A 21,250-nucleotide genomic window follows, 5' to 3' on the forward strand; every position below is an offset into this window, starting at 1 on the left:
TAAGTGATCTCTATACCCCTTGTGGGGCTCAGATTGGCCACCTCAGGTCCAAGGGTCACACGCTCTATTGACTGAGCCAGCCAGGGGCTCCTCCTCCTCCTTGAAAAGTTTTTATTTTAATCACCCCTTGCTCAGCATCACAAGTACCCTCCTTAAGTCCTGTTGCCTATCACCCCGTCTTCCCACCGACCACCCTTCTGGACAGTATCCGTTTCTTCCCTATAGTTTAAAGTCTGTTTCTTTTTTTTTTTTTTAAGTTTATTTATTTGTTTTAGTACTTTCTACGTCCAGCGTGGGGCTCGAACTCACGACGCTGAGATCAGGAGTTGCGTGCACTCTCTCACACACACCACACTCACAACACACACACAGGCATCCCGCACGTGTCCTGGAATCACACCAATGTGTGCCACACACTTCCCCCACAAAACACCACACGCTCCCCAATCCTAGCACACAGACACCGGTCACACAGCACACAAAAGCCAACTGAGCCGGCCAGGCACCTCAGGGGTCTGTTTGGTGGTTTGTTTCTCTTTCTCTTTTCCCCTGTCGCTCCTTTTGGTTCTTAAATACTACACAAGAGTGAAATCGTATGGTATCACATATGTAGATCATTTTAAGAAAAATAATAATGTTAAACTTAAAAAAAATAGACTCAAAATGTCACGATGTAATTCTGGGAAGTAAGAAGATGGATGATTATTAATTTCTTCTTTGTGGAATTTGGATTTACTGAATTGTAAAGAGCAGTCCGACGCACATGTCCACGAAAGGGGAATCTGATCTCAGGGAGGGATGGCCCTTCTGAGCACGTAGAAGTCAGAAACTACCTTTGAAAAGTTTTAGCTACACGAAGGCTGTACATTTCTGGATGTGACAATGACAACAGCCACACAAACTCATTGTTAACAAAATTGAGGGTAAATGGAAAATTGAGGGAGAAATGTGTGCAACTGAGATGGAAAACCCTAGTCAATTGCCTCTTATTTCCATTCCTTCTCCTTCTCGCTTTCCATTTACCTAAGAGTGCTTCTTCATTCCATCCCTTTCATTCTATCCATGCGTCCAACATTTATTGAGCATCTAATATGTCCCAGTCAACTGTACGAGGTTCTAGAGCCAAGTTGGACAGAATGCACAGTCCCTGCCCTATCTTCAAGGAATGTTCTCTGCACTTCCTCCCCGTGGAGCTGGGTGTGGATTCTGTTATGTCCCCTGAAAGAGACAGGAGGCACCCCATGACGCTTGCACTTGGAGACGAATCAGGATGCGCTAAGGCCCCTCAGAATCTGGTGGGCGCCATGCTGGGGTCTGGAGACTGGCGTCTGATCTACCGTCTTTCCTGCAGACGCAGAACCAGATCGTCTACTTCATTCGCCAGGCGCCGGTTGCCATCACTCCAGAGAACTTTGAGGCCACCGTGCAGTTTGGGACGGTGCGTGGCTCCTACATCCCGGCCCTGCTTCGGCTGCTCAGTGGCGTCTTTGCTCCTCTGATCTTTGCAAACACGACGTGGCCTGAAAGCATTCGCAGTCATTTTGCTTCTCATCTGCACAGGTTCTTGGCCTGCCTGACAGGTGAGCAGAAAGCCTCTCTTTCTCTCTGGTGCCCCAGTGACGGGACAGCGACAGAGGCGGGTGGGAGATTCACCCCAGGACCTGTGCGGCCCAGCAGGGGGCGGTACCCATATATGTTTGTTGAGTGAGTGGATCAGGCTGCAGAATTTGCCTTCTGGGAGATACCAGATGTGCTCAAACGTAGAGTTGGATATTCCAAGAGCACACATTGGGGTCAGGGCAAATGCAGGCGGTATGGGGTTCCTGTTGGGGTGCATGCATCATCGAAGAGAATATTGAAGAGGTGGTACAGATCTTTGACCTTGTTTTATGATAATCTCTTATTTTGCCTCAATGAGGTTTCCCTCTTGCCTTCTGTCATTTTTCCTCTTGATATCAAAAACTTATGAGTCATAGTTTCTTTGGCCTGTTCTCCTGAAATCCCTCACACTTCCTGGGCCCCCGGCTCACCAACCATTATTGGGACTGGGGTAGCATAACTCACCCCCACCTGCGAACTTCTGTGCTCTTTTCTTTTCCTTAGATACTCGGTACAAACTGGAGGGGCACACCGTTCTCTACATTCCCGCAGAGGCCGCGAACATGGTGCCCGAGGTGGTGGTGAAGGACAAAGAGCTGGTGCAGCGGCTGGAGAGTGAGTGGCCGGCCTTGCCAGTGTGTTGGGGGTCCCGGGGGAGAGGGGAGGGGCGGCCCAGATGCCGAGAAAGGAGCTGGGTGAGGAGGGCTGTGGTAGGCGGCAGTGAGGACACATGGGGGAGCAGCATAAAGAAGTGCAAGAGGTTTTGTGCTCTCCCCCGCAGCCTCCATGATCCACTGGACCCGGCAGATAAAGGAGGTGCTCAGTGCCCAGGAGTCTGTGGAGATAGGAGAAAATTTAGGTCCCTTGGAGGAGATTGAGTTCTGGCGCAATCGGTGCATGGACCTGTCCGGCATTAGTAAACAGCTGGTGAAGCAGGGGGTGAGGCACACTGAGGCCACCCTGCGCCTGGCCAAGTCGTCCTACGTGGCCCCCTTCGTGAAACTGGCCCAGCAGATCCAGGTGTGTGAGTGGACCAAAGGATGGACGCTTAAGGGGCGCCTGGGGGGCTCAGTCGGTGAAGTGTCTGATTTCAGCTCAGGTCATGATCTCATGGTTCGTGGGTTTGAGCCCCGCGTCAGGCTCCATGCTGACAGCTCGGAGCCTGGAGCCTGCTTCGGATTCTGTGTCTCCCTCTCTCTCTGCCCCTCCCCTGTCCACACATGCTCACTCATGTGCTCTCTCTCTCTCAGAAAAAAAATAAACATAAAAAAAAAGGATAGAAGCTTAGCAGAAAGTGGACAGTGGTTGGGACAAATCGGGTCAGGTGCTAAGAAGGAGCCAGCATGAGCATCAACAGCAAAGATAGATGTTAGCAAAGATAGGTGTTTGGACTTGCACTTGGGGCAGCGTGCAAAAGGAGGACACGAGGTCCCAAGGGGCTTCTAGTTTAGTTAGAGAGACTCCAGTCAGTCAGCAAATAAACATTGAGTCCCTTCTATGAGCCTCGCCCCTATAATCCATCTCCGTGAGCCCCACCCCCACAGTCCAGCTCAGAAAATAAGGCTTCCACAAAACGGGATCACTAGATGGCGTGGGGTCAAAGTGGAACCCAGAGGGTTCAGCCAAGAGAATTGCAAGATAAACACTTAAAAAATAAATTCGATAAAGTACGATGAGGGGATTCGCTTTGGGGACCCGCAGAAGGGCAGCGCGGGCCGTGGAATACAGACATGGAGGCCTTCTCTTCCCAGGCGGGGTTTTGGGCTAAGACGTAAGGGAACTGAGCCCCAGCTAGGTGGAAAAGTCTAGAACCCAGGATGAGACCAGGGCGGCGAGGGGCACTTGGTAAAACCAAGGGGGTGTTCAGTGTTCAGTCAATTGATCAGCGGTTATGGGGTCACGTGGGGTTCTGATCTCAGCTGGAGAAACTGGAGGAGTGGACACACACCCAGAGCTTAGGGGATGCCCGTTTGGTGGGAGAGAGGGGAGCCCCACGAGAAAAGATGCAAAGGCACTGTGGTGAGACCTAGAGTCTGAGAGCAAGCAGGTAGGTATGAACTCGGGGCCTGAGGGCCTGCGGGGACCTGAGGTGCTCGGCTGGGGGCCCAGAGAGGCCGCTCAGGGCGGGCTTCCAGGTGGGCAAACGGCGCTTCCTCCCAATGGGCACGACCTACTCCGGGCTGTTCCTCGTGCCAGGATGGCTTCCATCAAGCACAGTCCAACCTGACGTTCCTGTCGATCCTGAAGGAGCCCTACCAGGAGCTGGCCTCCGTGCGCCCGAAGGATGTGGCCAGTAAGCTCCCCAAGCTCATCAGTCTCATCCGCGTCATCTGGGTCAACTCCCCCCACTACAACACCCGGGAGAGACTGACCTCCCTCTTCCGGAAGGTGTGTGTCTGCAGGGGTGGGGGGGGGAGGGCCATGTGGACAGAAGGCCGATTTGCTGAAGAAGGGGCCTCTGCTAGGCCTGCAGTTCAAGGCTGTGAGGAGCAGCCCCGGGGCCACGGGCTACTGTCCAGTGTGCTCCCTGTGGGGGCCTGGGCTGGACGGCCTACTTCCGTGGGTGTCGGGGGGGGGAGAGGCAGGCAGGACAGACCCCACCAGGCTGAGCTGTGCAGCAGGGAGGCCCTCTTTTCTCCTCTCCAAAGCCAGAGATGGCTGTGGGTGAGAGACGGGTTTGGGAAGGGACGCCGGCTCTGGAGAAGCGGGACCCACATTTCCTCTGGGGGCGGTGCTCGCTGGGAAGGGCTGGGCTGGGCTGGGGAGCGTGGGGAAGGGGGGCGCGACTCCGGCTGTGGCCCGGCCGTCCGCAGATGAGCAACGAGATCATCCGCCTGTGCTGCCGCGCCGTCTCCCTGGACCGGATCTTCGAGGGCTACGTCGCTTCGAGCAAGGAGGAGCTCCAGGGCTGCATCTCGTGCTGCCAGGCCTGGAAGGACCACTACCTGCAGGCGGTGCACATGCACACCCAGTACGCGGCGCCCCCGGCCCGCCGGTCACCCCTGCACTCCGTTGTCCTAGACCCCGTCCCAGATTTCTCTGGATGGCCTCCGGGTCCCCGCACTCGTATCCTCTCTTCCCTGGCCCCAGGAATCCTCCCTGGTGTCACTCGTCCTTTCTCGCCCAAAAGTCTGAAGTTCTAGAACTTCTTTCAGAATGGAGGCACTTTGTCTCCTCTCTGGTTCTCCTCACACTGTGTCTCTTCCCTTCAGGGTTCGGGAAAACTGCCTCTTGGGGCCCCCTTTGCCAAGGCCCCCCGAACCCGGGACTCTGGTCGTCACTTCACGAAGGCAGGTTGATGCCTAGCGTTCCTGCATTATCATGGATGCGTTTCTTTCTCTGGATGCAGGTTCTCCAGCCGGAGCTGGGTCCTGGACCAGACCAGCATATTTGCTCAGGTGGATGCCTTCGTGCAGCGCTGCAAGGACCTCATTGAGGTGGGTGGGCTGCCTGGGAGGGAGGGGGGTTCAGGGAGGACTTTCAGGGACGGAGGGGAGGGTCACAGTGCACTCTGGACCCCGGTCACAGTGGGGCAGAGGCTCTGCGGGGAGCTTACAGCTTGGACTCTGCATAACTGTGGGCCCCACCTCTGTCCTGTCTTTAGACTCTTGCCTGTTATCACTGCCCTGGTGTCTTCTAGTTCATTCTGCAGCCAGAATTCATCCCTGTAGCTCCTTGCGTCTGGTGGGTCCTCCTTAGACATCTTAGGCCAAACCGAAGAACTCAGGGCCTACGAGGTCAGAAGCGGGAGCGGGAGGCCTCACGCTGCCTTGGTTGCAGGTCTGTGACTGCCAGCATCATTTTGCCCGCTGGGAAGACGGCAAGCAGGGTCCCTTTCCCTGCTTCTTCGGGGCGCAGGGGCCCCATATCACACGGAACTTGCTGGAGATCGAGGACATCTTTCATAAAAACCTCCATACGCTGCGGGCTGTCCGCGGGGGCATCCTCGACGTCAAGAACACATCCTGGCACGAAGACTACAGCAGGTGAGAGGGTCCCGGGCTGGGGGCAGGGCCGGGGCGGGGCCGGAGGAGGTGATGCGGGCACACTATTCTGCCGGTTCGTTCCCTCAACTACGACACAGGCCTCGTGGTAGAACCCACCTCACTGAATCGCTTTGCGGAACGAATGGAGTCGCGCCCGTAACGCCCTTCGCGCCTGGCGCCGGGGAGGCCCTGGGTACTGGCCCGCGGGATGCCTACTCGGGCATGGCCTTGGGCCGGGTGAGGGCGCCAGCTGGTCCCCATGCTTCTCCATCGGTGCAGGTTTCGTTCTGCAGTCAAGGACCTGGAGGTGATGACACAGAACCTGATCACCTCCGCCTTCGAGTTAGTCCGAGATGTGGAGCAAGGAGTGTTACTGCTGGACACCTTCCACCGCCTCTCCTCGCGGGAGGTGTGGGTCCCCCCTCGCGTTCCCCTGCCCCGCCTTCCCCCACCCCACTTCCCCCTGCCTGCCCGGCCTCTCCTGCGCCTCCTTCAGTTCCTCCAGATCCTTCCTGAGCCAGAGCCTCTTCTTCCCTCTGCTCTCCGAGTTTCCAGATGGGCCCGGGCCAAGGTGTCCTCTAGCTGAGTCTGGTGGGGGGAGACCCGGCCCGGGCCTAGGCTCCTTCCCTTCTCCGCAGGCCATCAAGCGCACCTATGACAAGAAGGTGGTGGACCTGTACATGCTGTTCAACAGCGAGCTGGCGCTGGTGAACCGGGAGCTGAACAAGAAGTGGCTGTTCCTGGAGCCCTACATGGCCGAGTACTCTGGGCATGCGCACTGGATGCGGCTCCTGCGGCGGCGCATTGACCGAGTCATGAACGTGAGCCCTGGGCCTCTCCCTGGACTCGGTCTCGGGAGGCGGTGGAGGGTGGGGGTGGCCACGCGCTGGCTGGGGCGGCCTGGGCTTGGGTGGGGAGGGTGGGGGCGGCCTGGGCTTGGGATTTACGGTGACAGTGGCCGGTGAGGTGGGTAGCCCATGATTCCCGCTGGCATTTCCTGGCAAGCCGGACAGGAGGAGCCGCCGCCTCGGGGAAGCGGGGCCACTGGGAAGTAGCACGACCTTTCGGCCCAGACAACCTGGCAGGCGCGACCCTACCAGGGCTCGGTCTTCCTAGGACAGCAGGCACAAAGGGGCAGGAAAAACAACCCAGCAACCTCTAAAGGGCCTCTCTGGGAGTGTAGGTCTCACGCTCCTGAGGTACCTGCTGCTGCGTGATCGGTTCTCTGATCGGTTCTCGGGAGAACCGATGGCTCTGGATAGAGGCTGCCTCGCAGGTGCTGAGCTGGGACTTGGGGAGGAAGGGCTCGGCTGCTTTTCAACCTGTACGTCTTACGTCCTCACCTCCCTGATTTACTTTCTTTGCTGATGGCTCCCGAGCCGTCTCTGTGCTTCCCCTGCACGCTGGTGACTCCCCAGCCTCCTGGTCTCACCTGCCCCCGCCCCTGTGGGTGGGTCTCCACAGCCAGCCGCACACTGCTGGGCACGTGGGTGCGGGAACTGTGTCCCGGAGGGTGGTGGCCAGTGGCCTCCAGCCACCCGTTGTCTCCCCACCCCAGTGTCTCTCTAGTGCCCACTTCCTGCCCCACATTGGCACCGGAGAGGAGAGTGCGCACACCTACCAGCAGATGGTGCAGGCCATCGACGAGCTAGTTCGAAAGACCTTCCAAGACTGGACGTGCACGCTGGACAAGGACTGTGTGCGGCGGCTGGACACGCCGCTGCTGCGCACCAGCCAGGAGAAGGCGGGCATGCTGGAGGTCAACTTTGACAAGTATGAGACCCGGTCCGCCCTTCCCCTGTGCTCGGCCCAGCCCCCGTGCGCCCCCTTCTCCCCGCTCTCTTCGCTCCGTTCCTGCTTCGAACTCTCCCTTATGGTGTGATACGTGTGCTATCGCTTCCTAGCTTCAGTTCCACAGTGTGTCTCCAAAGTGACCCTGGCCCCAGGAACCCCCGAGCCGGCGATGCAGGTGTCCGGCCACTAGATGGCCACAGCGGCTCAGCTAAGTCAGGCCAACCGCGAGCCGAGGCTCCGGCTTCCCTGGGAACCCACTGGGCCTCGCCTACAGCTTTTATAGTGATGACATTTTCAGATTCCGGGGATTTAATTTTTTTTTTTTTTGAGAGACAGAGACAGACAGCTCTAGCAGGGGAGGGGAGGGTCAAAGAGAGAGGGAGATAAAGAATCTGAAGACAGGCTTCAGGCTCTGAGCTAGCTGTCAGCACAGAGCCCGATGTGGGGCCTGAACCCACGGACCGTGCGATCATGACCTGAGCCAAAGTCGACCGCTGAATCGACTGAGCCACCCAGGCACCCCAGGTTCTGGTGATTTAAAATGTAGTTAGTTCATGTATTTATTACTCAGAAATATGGAGTGAAGGCCGGGAGCAAAGCCTGGGACCCTGCCGCCCTGCGAGTGAACTGGGGGCCACGGTGCCTTCCATCCCTGAGAGGCCACAGGCGAGAGAAATAACGAAGGAGCTTTGTAAGACATCTGTCCGTAGAGATTGTGAGCCTTCTGCTGACGGTTTTTGCTTAGTCGGAAGGAAATAACTTCCCACTTGATTGGGTGGGCCCCTCTTGTCACCCGCCGGGCCTGTGATAAGGCTGCTGGCCGGGCTCCTGAGGCTGTCGTCGCCAGCACGGGTTGACCCCCCACGGCGTCCGTGCGTGTGGGGCACGTGTGGCAGGGCCTCTGCTAGAGAAGGCCTGCGTCGGGTCTGACCAGGGGGAGACGGCGCATCGTGTGCTTGGCTGGGGAGGGGCGTCAGGGAACCGCCACGCTCAGGCTCCTGGGGTTTGGAGGTGGGACCAAGCAGGATCAGAGGAAAACGGCTTCGTAAATCAAGCCCGTGATTTGGAAGAGACGGTGGACGAGGCCGGGCCTACCCGACCGTGATGTTTGCAAGCGCGTAACGGGGATGAATCTGCAAGATTCCCATCGGGCCAGGGGCTCCCGAAGGCGCCGTGTTCGGAGAGGCGCCCGGACGCACTTGCACTTGCAGTGACACAAATACTTGCACGGCCTGACGATGTTGTTTCCCCTGAGTTCAAGGTCTGCGTTTGCACGACAGAATTTTATAAAGTCCTAATGATCCTTATGTACGTTTTGAGTATGAGAGAGACGTGCAGAGAGGCCGCAGGCAGCATGGGCTGTGGCTCCTCCTCCGCCCGGTCCTCAGGGCCAGACGGCCGCCACAGGCTCTGGTGCCACACGCAGCCGGCTCTGACCCGGAGGCGACCTGGTCTGCTGCGTGACCTCAGGCAGGCCTCCGCGTTCCTCTGGGCCTGCTTTTCCTTATCTTCTCGCAAAACCCTCCTCTGAAGTTGTCACGAGGCGAGCTGGCGCGTGTAGACGTCCGCCCAGAGAACAAGCAGAGAATTATCGCCAGTAAAACTTGAACACAGTGTATCCAAAACAAAACACAGTGTAGCAAGGTGATATCATACGTAATTCTATTATTTTTCAAAATAATAGTTTTCATCTTTTGAAACAGTCAAACCTTTTACAAGAGGTGATGTGAGGCGTGTGTTTACAAAACTGGAAAGTTACACTAGGGTAGAGAATGAAACATCTTGCTCTACTACTGCCCCTCCCCCGGCGTGACTCAGTTTCTTTCTACAGAGTCAGTGTCACCGGTGTCTCGTGTAGCATTCCAGAGATAAGAGTCCACAAGGACGTAAGGAGCCTTTCTTGTGTCAACAGTAGCACGCTCCCTACACTGTTTTGAACATCCAGAGTGTTTTCAAAATGATCTTTTCCCCGTTATGAGATCCTCAACAATTGAGAAAGTTTGCAAAAGGCAGGGAAGTAGAAGAGACCAAAAAAAATTCCCCAAAGGTAACCCTTCTTAATGGTGTGGTCTATGTTTTTCCCCACTCTTTTCCTTTTTTAATTTTTTTTGAGCATTTGTTTATTTCTTGAGAGGCAGAGCACGAGTGGGGGAGGGGCAGAGAGAGGAAGACACAGAATCGGAAGCCGCTCTAGACCCGACACGGGGCTCGAACTCACGAGCCTTGAGATCATGACCTGAGCTGAAGTCGGTGGCTCAACAGACTGAGCCCCCCAGGCGCCCCTTTTCCCACTCTTTTTTACCCCCCTGCTTCATGTATTTACGGGTTTAAAAAAATCTTTAGTGAGTTTTTTTTAGTGATAAAAATACTGCATGTTCACTGTAAAAAAAAAAAAAAAAAGGAATTTGACGTAGAGCTATATATAGGAAACAGTGAAAAATCCGGCACACAGCCCCCTTCCCTAGAGGTAACAATGTGCATGGAGGCCGTCCATTCTGTGTGTGGAGAAGTATGTTTTCCGTGGCTTATAGCACCCCAAAGTTTGGCTTATAAGTTGTACCACTTCGGGGGGGTCTGAATATTTAAAAAAAATCTTTTTTAATGTTTTTATTTATTTTGAGACAGAGAGAGACAGAGCATGAGCAGAGAGAGAGAGAGGGAGACACAGAATCAGAAGCAGGGTCCAGGCTGTCAGCACAGAGCCCGACACGGGGCTTGAACTCATGAATGTGAGATCATGACCTGAGCTGAAGTCAGAGGCCTAGCCCGCTGAGCCACCCAGGTGCCACCGGCACCTTGTCGCCCCTCCACAGCGCACGTTTGCCTGACATCCGAACACCACCTCGGTCGCGGTGGGCGGAAGCACGGGAGGGAACTTTTCTGTCTGCTGTGGTCACCTCCTGTCAAGGAGCATGTTCTAAACTCCCATTTGCATGATCTTTACATTTGATTTTAGCCGAAAAGCTGAGAAACGATCATTTGCATAATCTTCATAGTAGAGCTTTAACAAGGCGGCTTTGGGCCAAATATTTATGGCCTTGGTTTAGCTCAAACCCAAGTAATGGCCGGATGCGTCTCCCAGAGAGAAAGGTTTCGTCTGGAGTTGTTTTCCAGAGGGATCTGTTAGAAGCTGCTGTACGTCTTTGTGGTTTTAAGAAAGGCCTGCCTCAGTGAGTAATGTGGGGGACACGGCATGCTCGGAGAGGAGGGCTCCTCCAGCCGGCGGAGGTGTCTCAGGCGGCCTCGCCCTTCTGGGACGTGACTGCTGTGCGGAGCGGCAGACGACTCTGTCGTGCTCAAGGTCTAGATGAGATCTCGAAACAAGCGTGCTTTCCAGACGGCCGGACTCTTGTGCAGAATTCTCTGCCTCTCCCTGAGCTCCGGAGCCTTCCAGTCCCCAGCGGCACCTGCCTTATCTCACGAGCGGCTTTCTTATCCCACTTTGTATCCTGAGTATTAGGACTCTGGAGTCCGAATGGGCTCTGGCCAATGTTTTATGGCCCAGCCAGCCGTACGGACGGCGCTTAACTCAAACACACCCCAGATGGCGTCCGTCCCCCGGCCAAAGAGAGCTGTGTTACCACAATGTACACAGCAGACGCCTCTGTGCGGCGCAGCGTCCCCAGAGCAGGACGGGGCCACGGACGTCTGTCGGGGTTCTGGGGGTAGCGGGGCCGTTACTTCCTCCTTCCTTCCCAGCCACGCAGGGCCTTCTGCCCGGGGTCGGTCATTCCGGGCTGTCAGCATGCACCCCGCAGGGCCTCCCTTTCCCGTCTCTACCGCCTGACCACTGCTTCGAGGATGAATTACGACTTTACAGAAATAATTTCCCGGACTATGTTTTATTTTTTTTTTTTAAAGAAATTTTATTTGTCAGGGGCTCCTGGATGGCTCAGTTGGTTAAGTGTCTGACTCTTGATTTCGGCTCAAGTCATGAGCTCCTGGTGAGTGGGTCTGTGGCGACAGTGTGGAGCCTGCTTGGGATTTACCTCCTTCTCTGCCCCTCCCCAGCTCGTCTGCTTTCTCTCTCTCTCTTTTTCAAAAACAAACAAATAAAAAAGAAACTAAGATTTAAAAAAAAAAAAGAAATTTTAGAGGTACCTGAGGTGGCTTAGTTTTTAAGCATATGATTTTGGCCCGGGTCATGATCTCGTGGTTTGTGAGTTCGGGCCCTGGGTCAGGCTCTGTGTTGACAGCTCAGAGCCTGGAGCCTGCTTCGGAATCTGTGACTCTCTCTCTCTGCCCCTCCCCTGTGCACGCTCTGTCTCTTTTTCTCACTCAAAAATAAGTAAACGTTAAAAATTAAAAAAAAAATCTTATCAGGATGAGGAAATGAAGCAACATTTCAATGGGAGGCTGGGTAGTGGCTGCCGGCGCCGGCTGGCTTTGCTGTGCCGGGAGACACACTCAGGGCCTCCGGTTTGAAGAGCGGAGGAAAATATGTTTATTTAGCTAGAAACGTTCCCACCTATACTCATGCCCCTCTGTCCTAACCTCTAACCCCTCTACAATTTTTTAAAACCTTTATTCATTTTTGAGAGAGAGACAGAGACAGAGAGCGCAAGCAGGGGAGGGGCAGAGAGAGGAGGACCCAGAATCTGAAGCAGGTTCTGGGCTCCGAGCTGTCAGCACAGAGCCCCATGGGCCGTCAACTCACGAGCAGCGAGACCACGACACGAGCCGAAGTTAGACGCTTGGCTGACTGAGCCCCAGGGGCCCCCACCCCCTGCAATTTTTGACAGAGTCAGTTTCTAGTGTTTATGTTAACACAACTCTTTGTATTGTTGACCGCTGAGCTGTGGAAATTTCTCTTACAATTCTTCCCTCGCTTGTCTTCCTTGCATTGCTCTTCTTGGAATTCATAATTCCCTTGCTATTTTTGTTAGCACACTGTCCACTGCCCTGAATTCTCCGGGACCATCATATTTTTCCTTCCTCTCTGACTGGTAAGGTGGGTTATGGGCCTCATGTTTTTCTTGGAGTTTCTCTTGCCGGACCTCCCTTTCCCCTACTGTGGGACGGCTCGTTGGCTTGAAGCCTGCAGTGCAAAGGTCAGCCTAGAGCTCCCCACCGCCCCAGCCTCTTTTCTGGTTGGACTTCCTACTTCCTTTGTCTTCCTTTCTCTTTGTTCGCACCCTCATTTTGGTGGAGCGCACTCTTCAGTAGCTTTCTGAGAAACGGTGCACGGGAAGCAAATGTTTTGAGTCTCACATGAGTGACCACAATGGTCTTCTGCCCGCCACCTGTTGGCCGTTTGGCTGGACTTGGAATTTCCAGGTTGAAAGTAATTTTCCTCTTGTTTTGGCCTCTCTCTTGTACTTTGGAGGCTGTCCTTAAGTGCCCGGGAATCCGCTGTTCATTCACCTTTGAGTGTCTTCCTCAGTTGAAAATGATTTCCCTCGCCGGGAGTTTTCTCTCCCGTGGAGGTGGTAATATAATCCTTTGCGAAACTTCAGGTGTGGTATTATTTCTTACATTGTCATTTCAGTGCTTGCCTGGAGAACACCCACAAAACCTTCTGGAACTTTCACCCCAATAGTCTTCCAAGTAACATTTCAGTAATATTCAGAACACAGAGTTTTGTGAGAGCATCTTCAGGCTGTGGGGCTTTATGTTGTCTGTGATTAAAAAGTGCAATTTGTTTTTTTTAAATTTTATTTATTTATTTATTATTATTTTTAAATTTATTTTTGAGAGACAGAGAAAGACAGCATGAGCAGATGAGGGTCAAAGAAAGAGGGAGACACAGAATCTGAAGCAGGCTTCAGGCTCTGAGCTAGCTGTCAGCAGAGCCCAACGTGGGGCTCGAACCCATGAACCGTGAGATCATGACCTGAGCCAAAGCCGGAAGCTGGACGCTTAACCGACTGAGCCACCTGGGCGCCCCTAAAAGTGCAATTTGAAGGAAGGAAAGAAGGAAGGAAGGAGAGAAACCACATGGATTTGAAAAATCAAGTGATTTTTAATCAAGGTTTTTTATTTTGAAAGTATTCTATGTTTTCTTCTGGTGTTTTATTCCTTACATTTACATTTTCCATCTATTTGAAATTTATTTTGATGTAGGGAGAGAAGTTCAGGGGCAACTTGAGTGGTTGGTTTTTGCTCAGTCTCCAGGTGGCCCGATCTCATTTACACCCTCTAACAAATTCCCGAATAGAGTCGTGTGTCTATTTTGGGATTGACTATTCTGTTCCGGTCCGTCTGTCCATAGGGAGGAACCAAACTTCCCTATTTGCTGACCTCATTGGTGTCCCTTTCCAGAGTTTTTCGGGTTATTTTTAGTATTTATTTCGTGTAAGAACTTGAGAATCACCCTCTGTAATTCCACAAATAGTTCTGTTCCTGTTTTTATAGGAACAAGGATTGGGTTGAATTTAGGGCTAACTTAAGAAGAATGAACATCTTTAAGATTTGAGTCTCTCTGCCCACGAATAGCATTTTTTTCTTTTAACGTATTTAAATCCATATAGAATGTCTATACGTCAGCTTTTTCCATATAAATTAACTAGTGAACAAGAAATGTCATGATGTATATAAAAATGTGTTGGGATACAAATGTTGCATATTTCTTGTTCATTGGTTAATTTGGTATTTTATTTTATTATTTTTTAAATGTTTATTTTTGAGAGAGAGAGAGACGGGGAGGGGCAGAGAGAGGGAGACACAGAATGTGAAGCAGGTTCCAGGCTCTGAGCGGTCAGCACAGAGCCCGAGGCGGGGCTCGAACCCACAGATCCTGAGATCATGACCTGAGCTGGAGTCGGACACTTAACCAACTGAGCCACCCAGGTGCCCCTAAAATCAAATTTTTAAAGAGTTTGTATATATTGAGAGAGACAGAGCACAAGTTGGGGAAGGGCAGAGAGAGAGAAAGAGAGAGAGAGAGAGAGAGAGAGAGAGAGAGAGAATCCTAAGCAGGCTCCACCCTGTCGATGCAGAGACCAATGAGAAACCATGAGATCATGACCTGAACCAAAACCAAGAGTCAGATGCTTAACCAACTGAGCCACCCAGGTGCCCCTGAAATCAATTTTAATACTCAAATTTATTGTTAATGGGCTTGATTTCTGCTATCATCGTTAACTTCCCAGAGCCATTTAGGTGTTCCTTCTCTAGCATCTTGGTTTTGTTTCACGGGTGCTCTTTTGTTTTTTTCCCTCTCTCCCGGGGTGCTAGAGAGAGAGTTTAGTTGCATTTCGTTTTCTTACTTGGTGTGGACCGTCTTCCTTCTGCACACCCTCTGTCCCCTCTTCTTTCCTTCTCGTTGCCTTTTTTTGTTTGTTTTGCTTCCCGCCTTTTGTGCCAGGAAAGACAGAAACCAATGTTTTGTAATCCTTGGTTGTCCATGTTCAAGGGCAGGGAGCTGGGAAGCAGATTAGATGCTCGGCTCAGGTCATGATGTCACCATTTCGTGGGTTTGACCCCTGCATCAGGCTCTGCAGTAACAGCATGGAGCCTGCTTGGGGGGATTCTCTCTCTCTCTCCCTCTCTCTCTCTGCTTCTCCGTGGCATGTGTGCCCTCTCTCTCTCTCAAAATAAATACATAAACATTTTAAAAATGTTTTTTTAAAGAGAGGAAAAAAAGAAAATAGTCTTTCAAACTTTCTCCTGGAGGGTGCCTGTCCAGCGGCCTGAGAGCCTGTCACCGGGCGGGGAAGACAGGAGAGTCTTAACACTGAGTGTGCCCGCGGGCCCTTAATGTCCCCGTCTTTCTATACGTTACCCTCTCCTTCAGCGGGGCCTGGGGTCCGCCGTCCAAGACCCACTGTCTCTGTCTCTGTTTTGCCTCTCCACAAAGAAGCCTTCCATCTTCCGCAGGGGTGAGGCGGGCGCTTGCTGGCCTGTGCAGAGTAGGGGACGGGACAGGTGGGGAGCTGTTTCCTAACCCTTCCACTGGTCTCTGTGGTAGCCCCTCCCCTCCCTGAGACCCCAGCCCTGGGCCTCGGAGGTCCCACGGCATGGGCAGGGTGGCCTCCTCCATCAGCTGCTCAGATTCCAACCTGCACTGCGGCCCCTGCCCCCAACACGCCGACCCCATCCTGCCTCTCTCCCTGGAGGCCCTGCCTCCTGTCTTCTCTCTGTGTCTCTGTGCTTCCCAACCCCGCTGCTCCAGGTCAGGCCCTTGAGCTGCTCTGCTTTGCTCCCCCACCCTACCCCCCTGCCCCCCCAGGTCCCTGCTGATTCTCTTTGTGGAGATCGACTACTGGGAGCGGCTGCTGTTCGAGACGCCCCACTACGTGGCGCACGTCGCTGAGCGGGCAGAGGACCTGCGCATCCTTCGGGAGAACCTGCTCCTGGTGGCTCGCGACTACAACCGGTAGGGCGGCCTCCGCGTGCGCTCTGGGGCGTCGGTCCCACCGTGGCGTCTGGCTCCTGCACGTCTGCCCTTTAACCTTTTACCGGCTCAAAAAAAAATTCTTCTACTCTCCATATGGCCCCGTGACGGCTCCTGTCCTCACACTGTTGTCTTCTAGCTCCAGGGCAGAGGGCAAAAACAGGCAGGCCCCCGCCACGGGGCACTTGGACCGTGTATGGCGGACCCAGGTCACTTTTCCAGGAATGAACCTGGGGGGCATTAGGACACTGAGCCAAGGCCACGCCCACACTCCTTTTCTGGATAGCCTTGGTCCTTCTCTCGGGTGGGCGGTGAGGCTCCGTTCTGGGTCAGCTCCCCTTCTGGGCCCCATAAAGCCCGGGGGTGGGACTGGCAGTTCAGGTGTCTGTCTAGAACTGCGCCGTCCAGTGTGGTAGCCACCAGCCGTGTGGGCCTCTTTCTATTTTATTTATTTTTAACTTTTTAATGTTTACTTAAAAATATTTTTTAATTTATTTTTTAAATTTATTTTTGAGAGACAGAGAGATAGCAGGAGCAGGGGAGGGTCAGAGAGGGAGACACAGAATTTGAAGCAGGCTGCAGGCTCTGAGCTGTCAGCACAGAGCCCGATGCAGGGCTCAAACCCACGAACGTGAGCTCTGACCTGTGCCAAAGCTAGAAGCTGGATGCTTAACCGACTGAGCCACCCAGGTGCCCCGATGTTCACTTATTTTTAAGAGTGATAGAAAGATAGAACACGAGCAGGGGAGGGGCAGAGAGAGAGGGAGACAGAATCCGAAGCAAGTTCCAGGCTCAGGCCGTCAGCACAGAGCCCGATGTGGGCCTCAAACTCATGAGTCGTGAGATCATGACCTGAGCTGAAGTTGGATGCTCAACCGACTGAGCCCCCCAGGCGCCCCTCTTTCTATTTTAATTCAATTAGTTGGAATGAAATAAAAATGTAATGTTCAGCTGTTCACTCGTTTGTAGGGGCTGCAGGTCAGGAGCCCCGCCGCCGCCGCGTGCAGTCAGCCGTGAGCTGCTGGGCGGCCCACACTGTAGAAGGGGCTTCGTTATCGCCAGGGGTCTTACGGGAAAGCACATTCTAGCTTGCGAACTTCCAGATTTCCCCACTGAGTTTCCCGGTGCAGAGGAGGGGTCCGCAGAGCGTGTCCCGCCAGCTGCCAGCCTTCCCTCGCGCAGGATCATTGCCATGCTGTCCCCGGAGGAGCAGGCCCTCTTCAAAGAACGCATCCGATTCCTGGATAAGAAGATCCACCCTGGACTCAAGAACCTGCACTGGGCCTTGAAGGGGGCCAGCGCCTTCTTCATCACGGAGTGCCGCATCCATGCCAGCAAGGTGGGCGGGGGCCCGAGACGTGGCGGGTCGGCAAGGCCGGCCCAGAGGCCAGGCCGCGTCCCAGGTGGGGGTGAAGCGACGGGGAGAGGTGTGGAAGAGACAGAGTGCACTCAGGGAAGCACTTGTGTTTGTTGGTTTAGCAGCCCCACTCCGGCTGGAGGATGGGGTGGGGGGTGGGGCTAGAGCGAAGCCGGGCGGTGCGGTCCGCCCACAGGTGCAGGCCATCGTGAACGAGTTCAAGGCCTCCACTCTGACCATCGGCTGGCGAGCCCAAGAAATATCCGAGACGCTGCTGGTGCGCATCACCGGCAAGCGGGTGTACAGGGACCTGGAGTTTGAGGAGGACCAGAGGGAGCACCGGGCGGCCACGCAGCGGAAACTGCTGAGCCTGCACCAGGACGTGGTGGCCATCCTGACCGACTCCTATGAAGTCTTCAAGAACGACGGCCCTGAGGTGGGGGTCCTGTGGCTCAGCGAGTTCCCCCCCCCCCCGGTGCCATCAGACCTTTCTCATGGCCTCTGCCCTTAGCGGGCACTTGTTGGATGTCCTGCGCTAGTCTTGGGTCCACCCAACCTTCCTCCTTTGGGACTCCGCATCCCGTGGGCCGACTCTCATCTCCCAGCACCCGCCCTGGATGCCCTGAGGGTGTCCCTGTCGCCTCCCCACCCCCCGCGCTCCCCGCCAGGTCCAGCAGCAGTGGGTACTGTACATGATCCGCCTGGACCGCATGATGGAGGACGCCCTGCGCCTCAACGTGAAGTGCTCGCTGCTGGAGCTGTCCAGGGCCATCAACGGGGACGGAAAGACCATGCCAAACCCGCTCTTCCGAGTCCTGGTCACCCTGCAGAGCGAGGCGCAGGGGGGTGTGGCGCAGGTGAGGGCCCTCCCCTACCGCCCCTCCACTCTCACTTTCCCTCCAGCTTTAAACTTGGCCCTCGGCCTTGACTTTATCCGGCACACCTCCAGGGCTGGCGCTGAGCTGTGGTCTGGCCTTGCCAGCCCTGAGGCTGGTCTCCTCTTCGGCCTGTGCTGAGGCCGCCTCCTCCGCCCCCACCTCCCCCCTGCCCCCCGCAGGTGGAGTTCTCCCCCACTCTGCAGACCCTGGCGAGCGTGGTCAATGACATCGGCAGCCACCTCTTCTCCACCATCTCTGTCTTCCGCCACCTCCCTGAAATTCTCCTCAAGCACAAGTTTCATCGTGACCCCATCCATGTCCTCATGGGTGAGTGGGCAGTGGGGAGGGCACCGGGCGCAGGGGCATCAGAGGCCTAGGGATGGGCAGAGTGGGGGTGGGAGGAGAGGCCAGGGCCGCCTCCAGACACACGGGCCGGGAAGCCCCGGGGCGGGGGTCAGACTGGGGAAGGCTGCCAGAGTGGCTGGAGGTCGGGGGCAGGGGTGGGGGTGGGGTGAGGGCCCTAGGGCCCTGGGAGGGGGGCGGAAGCCAGCGACGCGCACTGTGCGGCCCTTGAAGAGCGAGACGAGGACGTCAGGAAGATCCAGGCGCAGATCAGCAGCGGCGTGGCCAACAACGCCGGCCTGCTGCAGAGCTACCTCAAGACCTGGGACCTGTACCGGGAGATCTGGGAGATCAGCAAGGACTCCTTCATCCGCCGCTACCAGCGGCTCAACCCCCCCGTGTCTTCTTTTGATGCCGACATCGCCCGGTAAGGAGCCTGGGTATCTGGGAGGCAGGGGGCCCGGGGCGCAGGGCTGGGCAAGGGTGCCGCCGGGGCGCGTGCCCTTTGCTCTGGGCAAAGACCACCGGCTGGCAGGGTGCTTGTGCTCCCTGGGCCCCGGCGTCCTGTGAAGCACGTGTGACCCTTCCCTACCTCCCAAGCTTGCGAGGTCACTGAAGAGGCCCGCAAACGCTTTGCGGGTCTGGAGCCCTGAGCAGATGTGCTCACTGCACAGGCCTCCGTGGGACCAGGGCTGTGGCTCAGGCACACGGGCACCGGGGCGACTGTGTGGAAGGACAGAGTCCAGGCGGGACATCAGGAAAGGCTTCGTGGAGGGGGCGATGGGGCGGCGGGGAGGGGCTGTGCTCGCCGGAGCGGGTAGAGTTGCCACAGGCAGACTTGGGCAGCAGGAGGGCGTTCCAGAGAAGACAGTGTCCGAAGGGCATAAAGATGGGAGCCCATGAGCGTGTCCACCAAACAGCAAGTCGTCGAGGGCCAGGTACAGGCAGGGACATGTGCAGACAGTGCCGTTCTCCCCACCGCCTCGCGGCGCAGGTCCTGTTACTGTCACCGTGTCACAGATGGGAAAGTGTCAATAAATCACCTGTCTGGGCTCACAGAGCTGGGGAGCGGTGGTGGGTGCTCAAGTCAGATTCATGTGACTTTTAAGCCTTGAATGCCAGACTAAGAAGTCTGACTGGTGGCCGGTGGGTCCGTGCAGCTGGTCTGTGCCCAAGTAGGGGTGGAAGAATGCCTCAGAGCTGCCACCCAGGTGTAGGGGGGGGCGGTGAGAAACCAGAGCTTGAACCCGCCGCGGGGGCGGTGGGCCCGTCTGCTGGGAGGAGACGTGCCAATGGGACCGTGGTCCTCGCAGCTACACTGAGGTCGCTAACAACGTGCAGAAGGAGGAGACGGTCCTCAACATCCAGTTCGTGCTGCTGGACTGCTCCCACCTCAAGCTCTCACTGGTGCAGCACTGCAACGAGTGGCAGAACAAGTTCACGGCCCTGCTCAAGGAGATGGCGGCCCGGAGCCTCCTGGAGCTCCACACCTACCTGAGGGAGAACGGCGACAAGTAGGCACCGGCTGGGCTCCGGCCGCAGGGGCGCGGGAAGGCAGCCCGGCCCTTCACCCGCCGGCCCTCTCCTCCCCTGTCTCCAGAATCAGCCGCCCGCCCCAGACGCTGGAGGAGCTGGGGGTCAGCCTGCAGCTCATGGAGACCCTGCAGCATGACCTGCTCGGCCTGGAGGCCCAGATCCCCCCCATCCACGAGCAGTTCACCATTCTCGAGAAGTACGAGGTGTCCGTCGAGGACAGCGTGAGTTTCCGTGCGTGGCCCACCTGGGGTGGGCGCAGAGAGAGAGCAGATCCCTGCGTGAGTTCAAGGTCTCTGAGAGCCCGAGCCAGCTCCGTGGTAATCTGGGGGGCAGCGGGCGTGAGTTCGAGGTCTCTGAGAGTATGAGCCAGCTCCGTGGTGATCTGGGGGCAGCTTATGGGTTTCTCTGAGGCCTGGCAGCTCGTGGCTTCATTTCTTTGGGCTTCTTGGCAAGTAGAACTTGGCCACAGACTCTGGTCCAGATGATCAGAAAGGAGGCCGTGGAAGCATTGGTGAGCGGGGCCGAGCCCCTGCTCGTGGGCCATCGTCCCCTCGTCAATGTCCCCAGGTCCTGGAGATGCTGAACAGTCTCAATGGGGAGTGGGCCACCTTCCAACAAACGCTGCTGGACAGCGAGCAGATGCTCAGGAAACACAAGGAGAAATTCAAGACAAGCCTCATCCACTCGGCTGATGATTTCAAGAAGAAAGCCCACAGTCTTCTGGAAGACTTTGAATTCAGAGGTACCCCTTTCTCGACCCCTCTCCCCTTAACCTCCATTGTGACCCAGGCTTTCTAAGCCCAGGTCCCCGGGAGGCAAGAACAGAGGGAGGACGGTGCCGGGGAGGGGAAGGAGCCCCGGCGTGGCCGTTGGGGCTGCACCTGCTACCCAGACCAGCCCTGCCGCGGGGGGCCGCACCTGCCGGCGCCGACTATTGGGTGGAGTGCACCTGAATTGCCAGTTACCTCACACTGGCCGTGGCCTGCCTGTTTCTGTTTCTCAAGCCACATTTAAGAGCTTTTGTTAACATTAACCTTCGTTCTTCCAATGTGTTCCTTCTCGTTTTCCTTCCCCTCCCCACATGAGGAGAGAAGGGAGATTTGCCCACAGAGAGGTAGGAGAAGCGGGGTGGGCCTTCTGGGGGACTATGGCCTCAAGTGGGGGAACCGAGTGTCACCCTGGGCTCCCGCAGGCCCCTTCACCAGTAATGTGGGACATCAGTCCGCCCTAGAGCAGATTGCCCAGGTGCGAGCCATGCTGACCGCCATGCGGGAGGAGGAAAACAGTCTCCGCTCCAACCTGGGCATCTTCAAGATCGAGCAGCCCATCTCCAAGGACCTGCAGCACCTGGAGAAGGTGGAGCGGGGCCGGGCCCTGTGGGAACCCGGGACGGGGCAGGGGACGGACCTGCGGCCTGGGGGCC

At 55.8% G+C, this 21,250-nt stretch overlaps 1 protein-coding gene across 1 annotated transcript in view; it reads left to right on the forward strand.

The window, feature by feature from the left end:
- DNAH2 (dynein axonemal heavy chain 2) overlaps positions 1-21,250 on the forward strand; it is a 77,998-nt gene that overhangs the window by 13,443 nt on the left and 43,305 nt on the right. Inside the window, exons 6-25 of the mRNA XM_029928794.1 lie at positions 1,352-1,580; positions 2,104-2,214; positions 2,381-2,619; positions 3,796-3,987; positions 4,413-4,570; positions 4,949-5,036; positions 5,380-5,585; positions 5,865-5,994; positions 6,224-6,406; positions 7,144-7,358; positions 15,550-15,696; positions 16,897-17,053; positions 17,268-17,507; positions 17,740-17,928; positions 18,129-18,276; positions 18,526-18,718; positions 19,605-19,805; positions 19,892-20,048; positions 20,395-20,569; positions 21,020-21,203. Coding sequence (XP_029784654.1) covers positions 1,352-1,580; positions 2,104-2,214; positions 2,381-2,619; positions 3,796-3,987; positions 4,413-4,570; positions 4,949-5,036; positions 5,380-5,585; positions 5,865-5,994; positions 6,224-6,406; positions 7,144-7,358; positions 15,550-15,696; positions 16,897-17,053; positions 17,268-17,507; positions 17,740-17,928; positions 18,129-18,276; positions 18,526-18,718; positions 19,605-19,805; positions 19,892-20,048; positions 20,395-20,569; positions 21,020-21,203 — 3,542 coding nt within the window. The remainder of the gene's footprint in view (positions 1-1,351; positions 1,581-2,103; positions 2,215-2,380; positions 2,620-3,795; positions 3,988-4,412; positions 4,571-4,948; positions 5,037-5,379; positions 5,586-5,864; positions 5,995-6,223; positions 6,407-7,143; positions 7,359-15,549; positions 15,697-16,896; positions 17,054-17,267; positions 17,508-17,739; positions 17,929-18,128; positions 18,277-18,525; positions 18,719-19,604; positions 19,806-19,891; positions 20,049-20,394; positions 20,570-21,019; positions 21,204-21,250) is intronic.

The sequence above is a fragment of the Suricata suricatta genome, chromosome 17, assembly GCF_006229205.1.
Source record: "Suricata suricatta isolate VVHF042 chromosome 17, meerkat_22Aug2017_6uvM2_HiC, whole genome shotgun sequence".
In the NCBI taxonomy this organism is placed as follows: Eukaryota; Metazoa; Chordata; class Mammalia; order Carnivora; family Herpestidae; genus Suricata; species Suricata suricatta.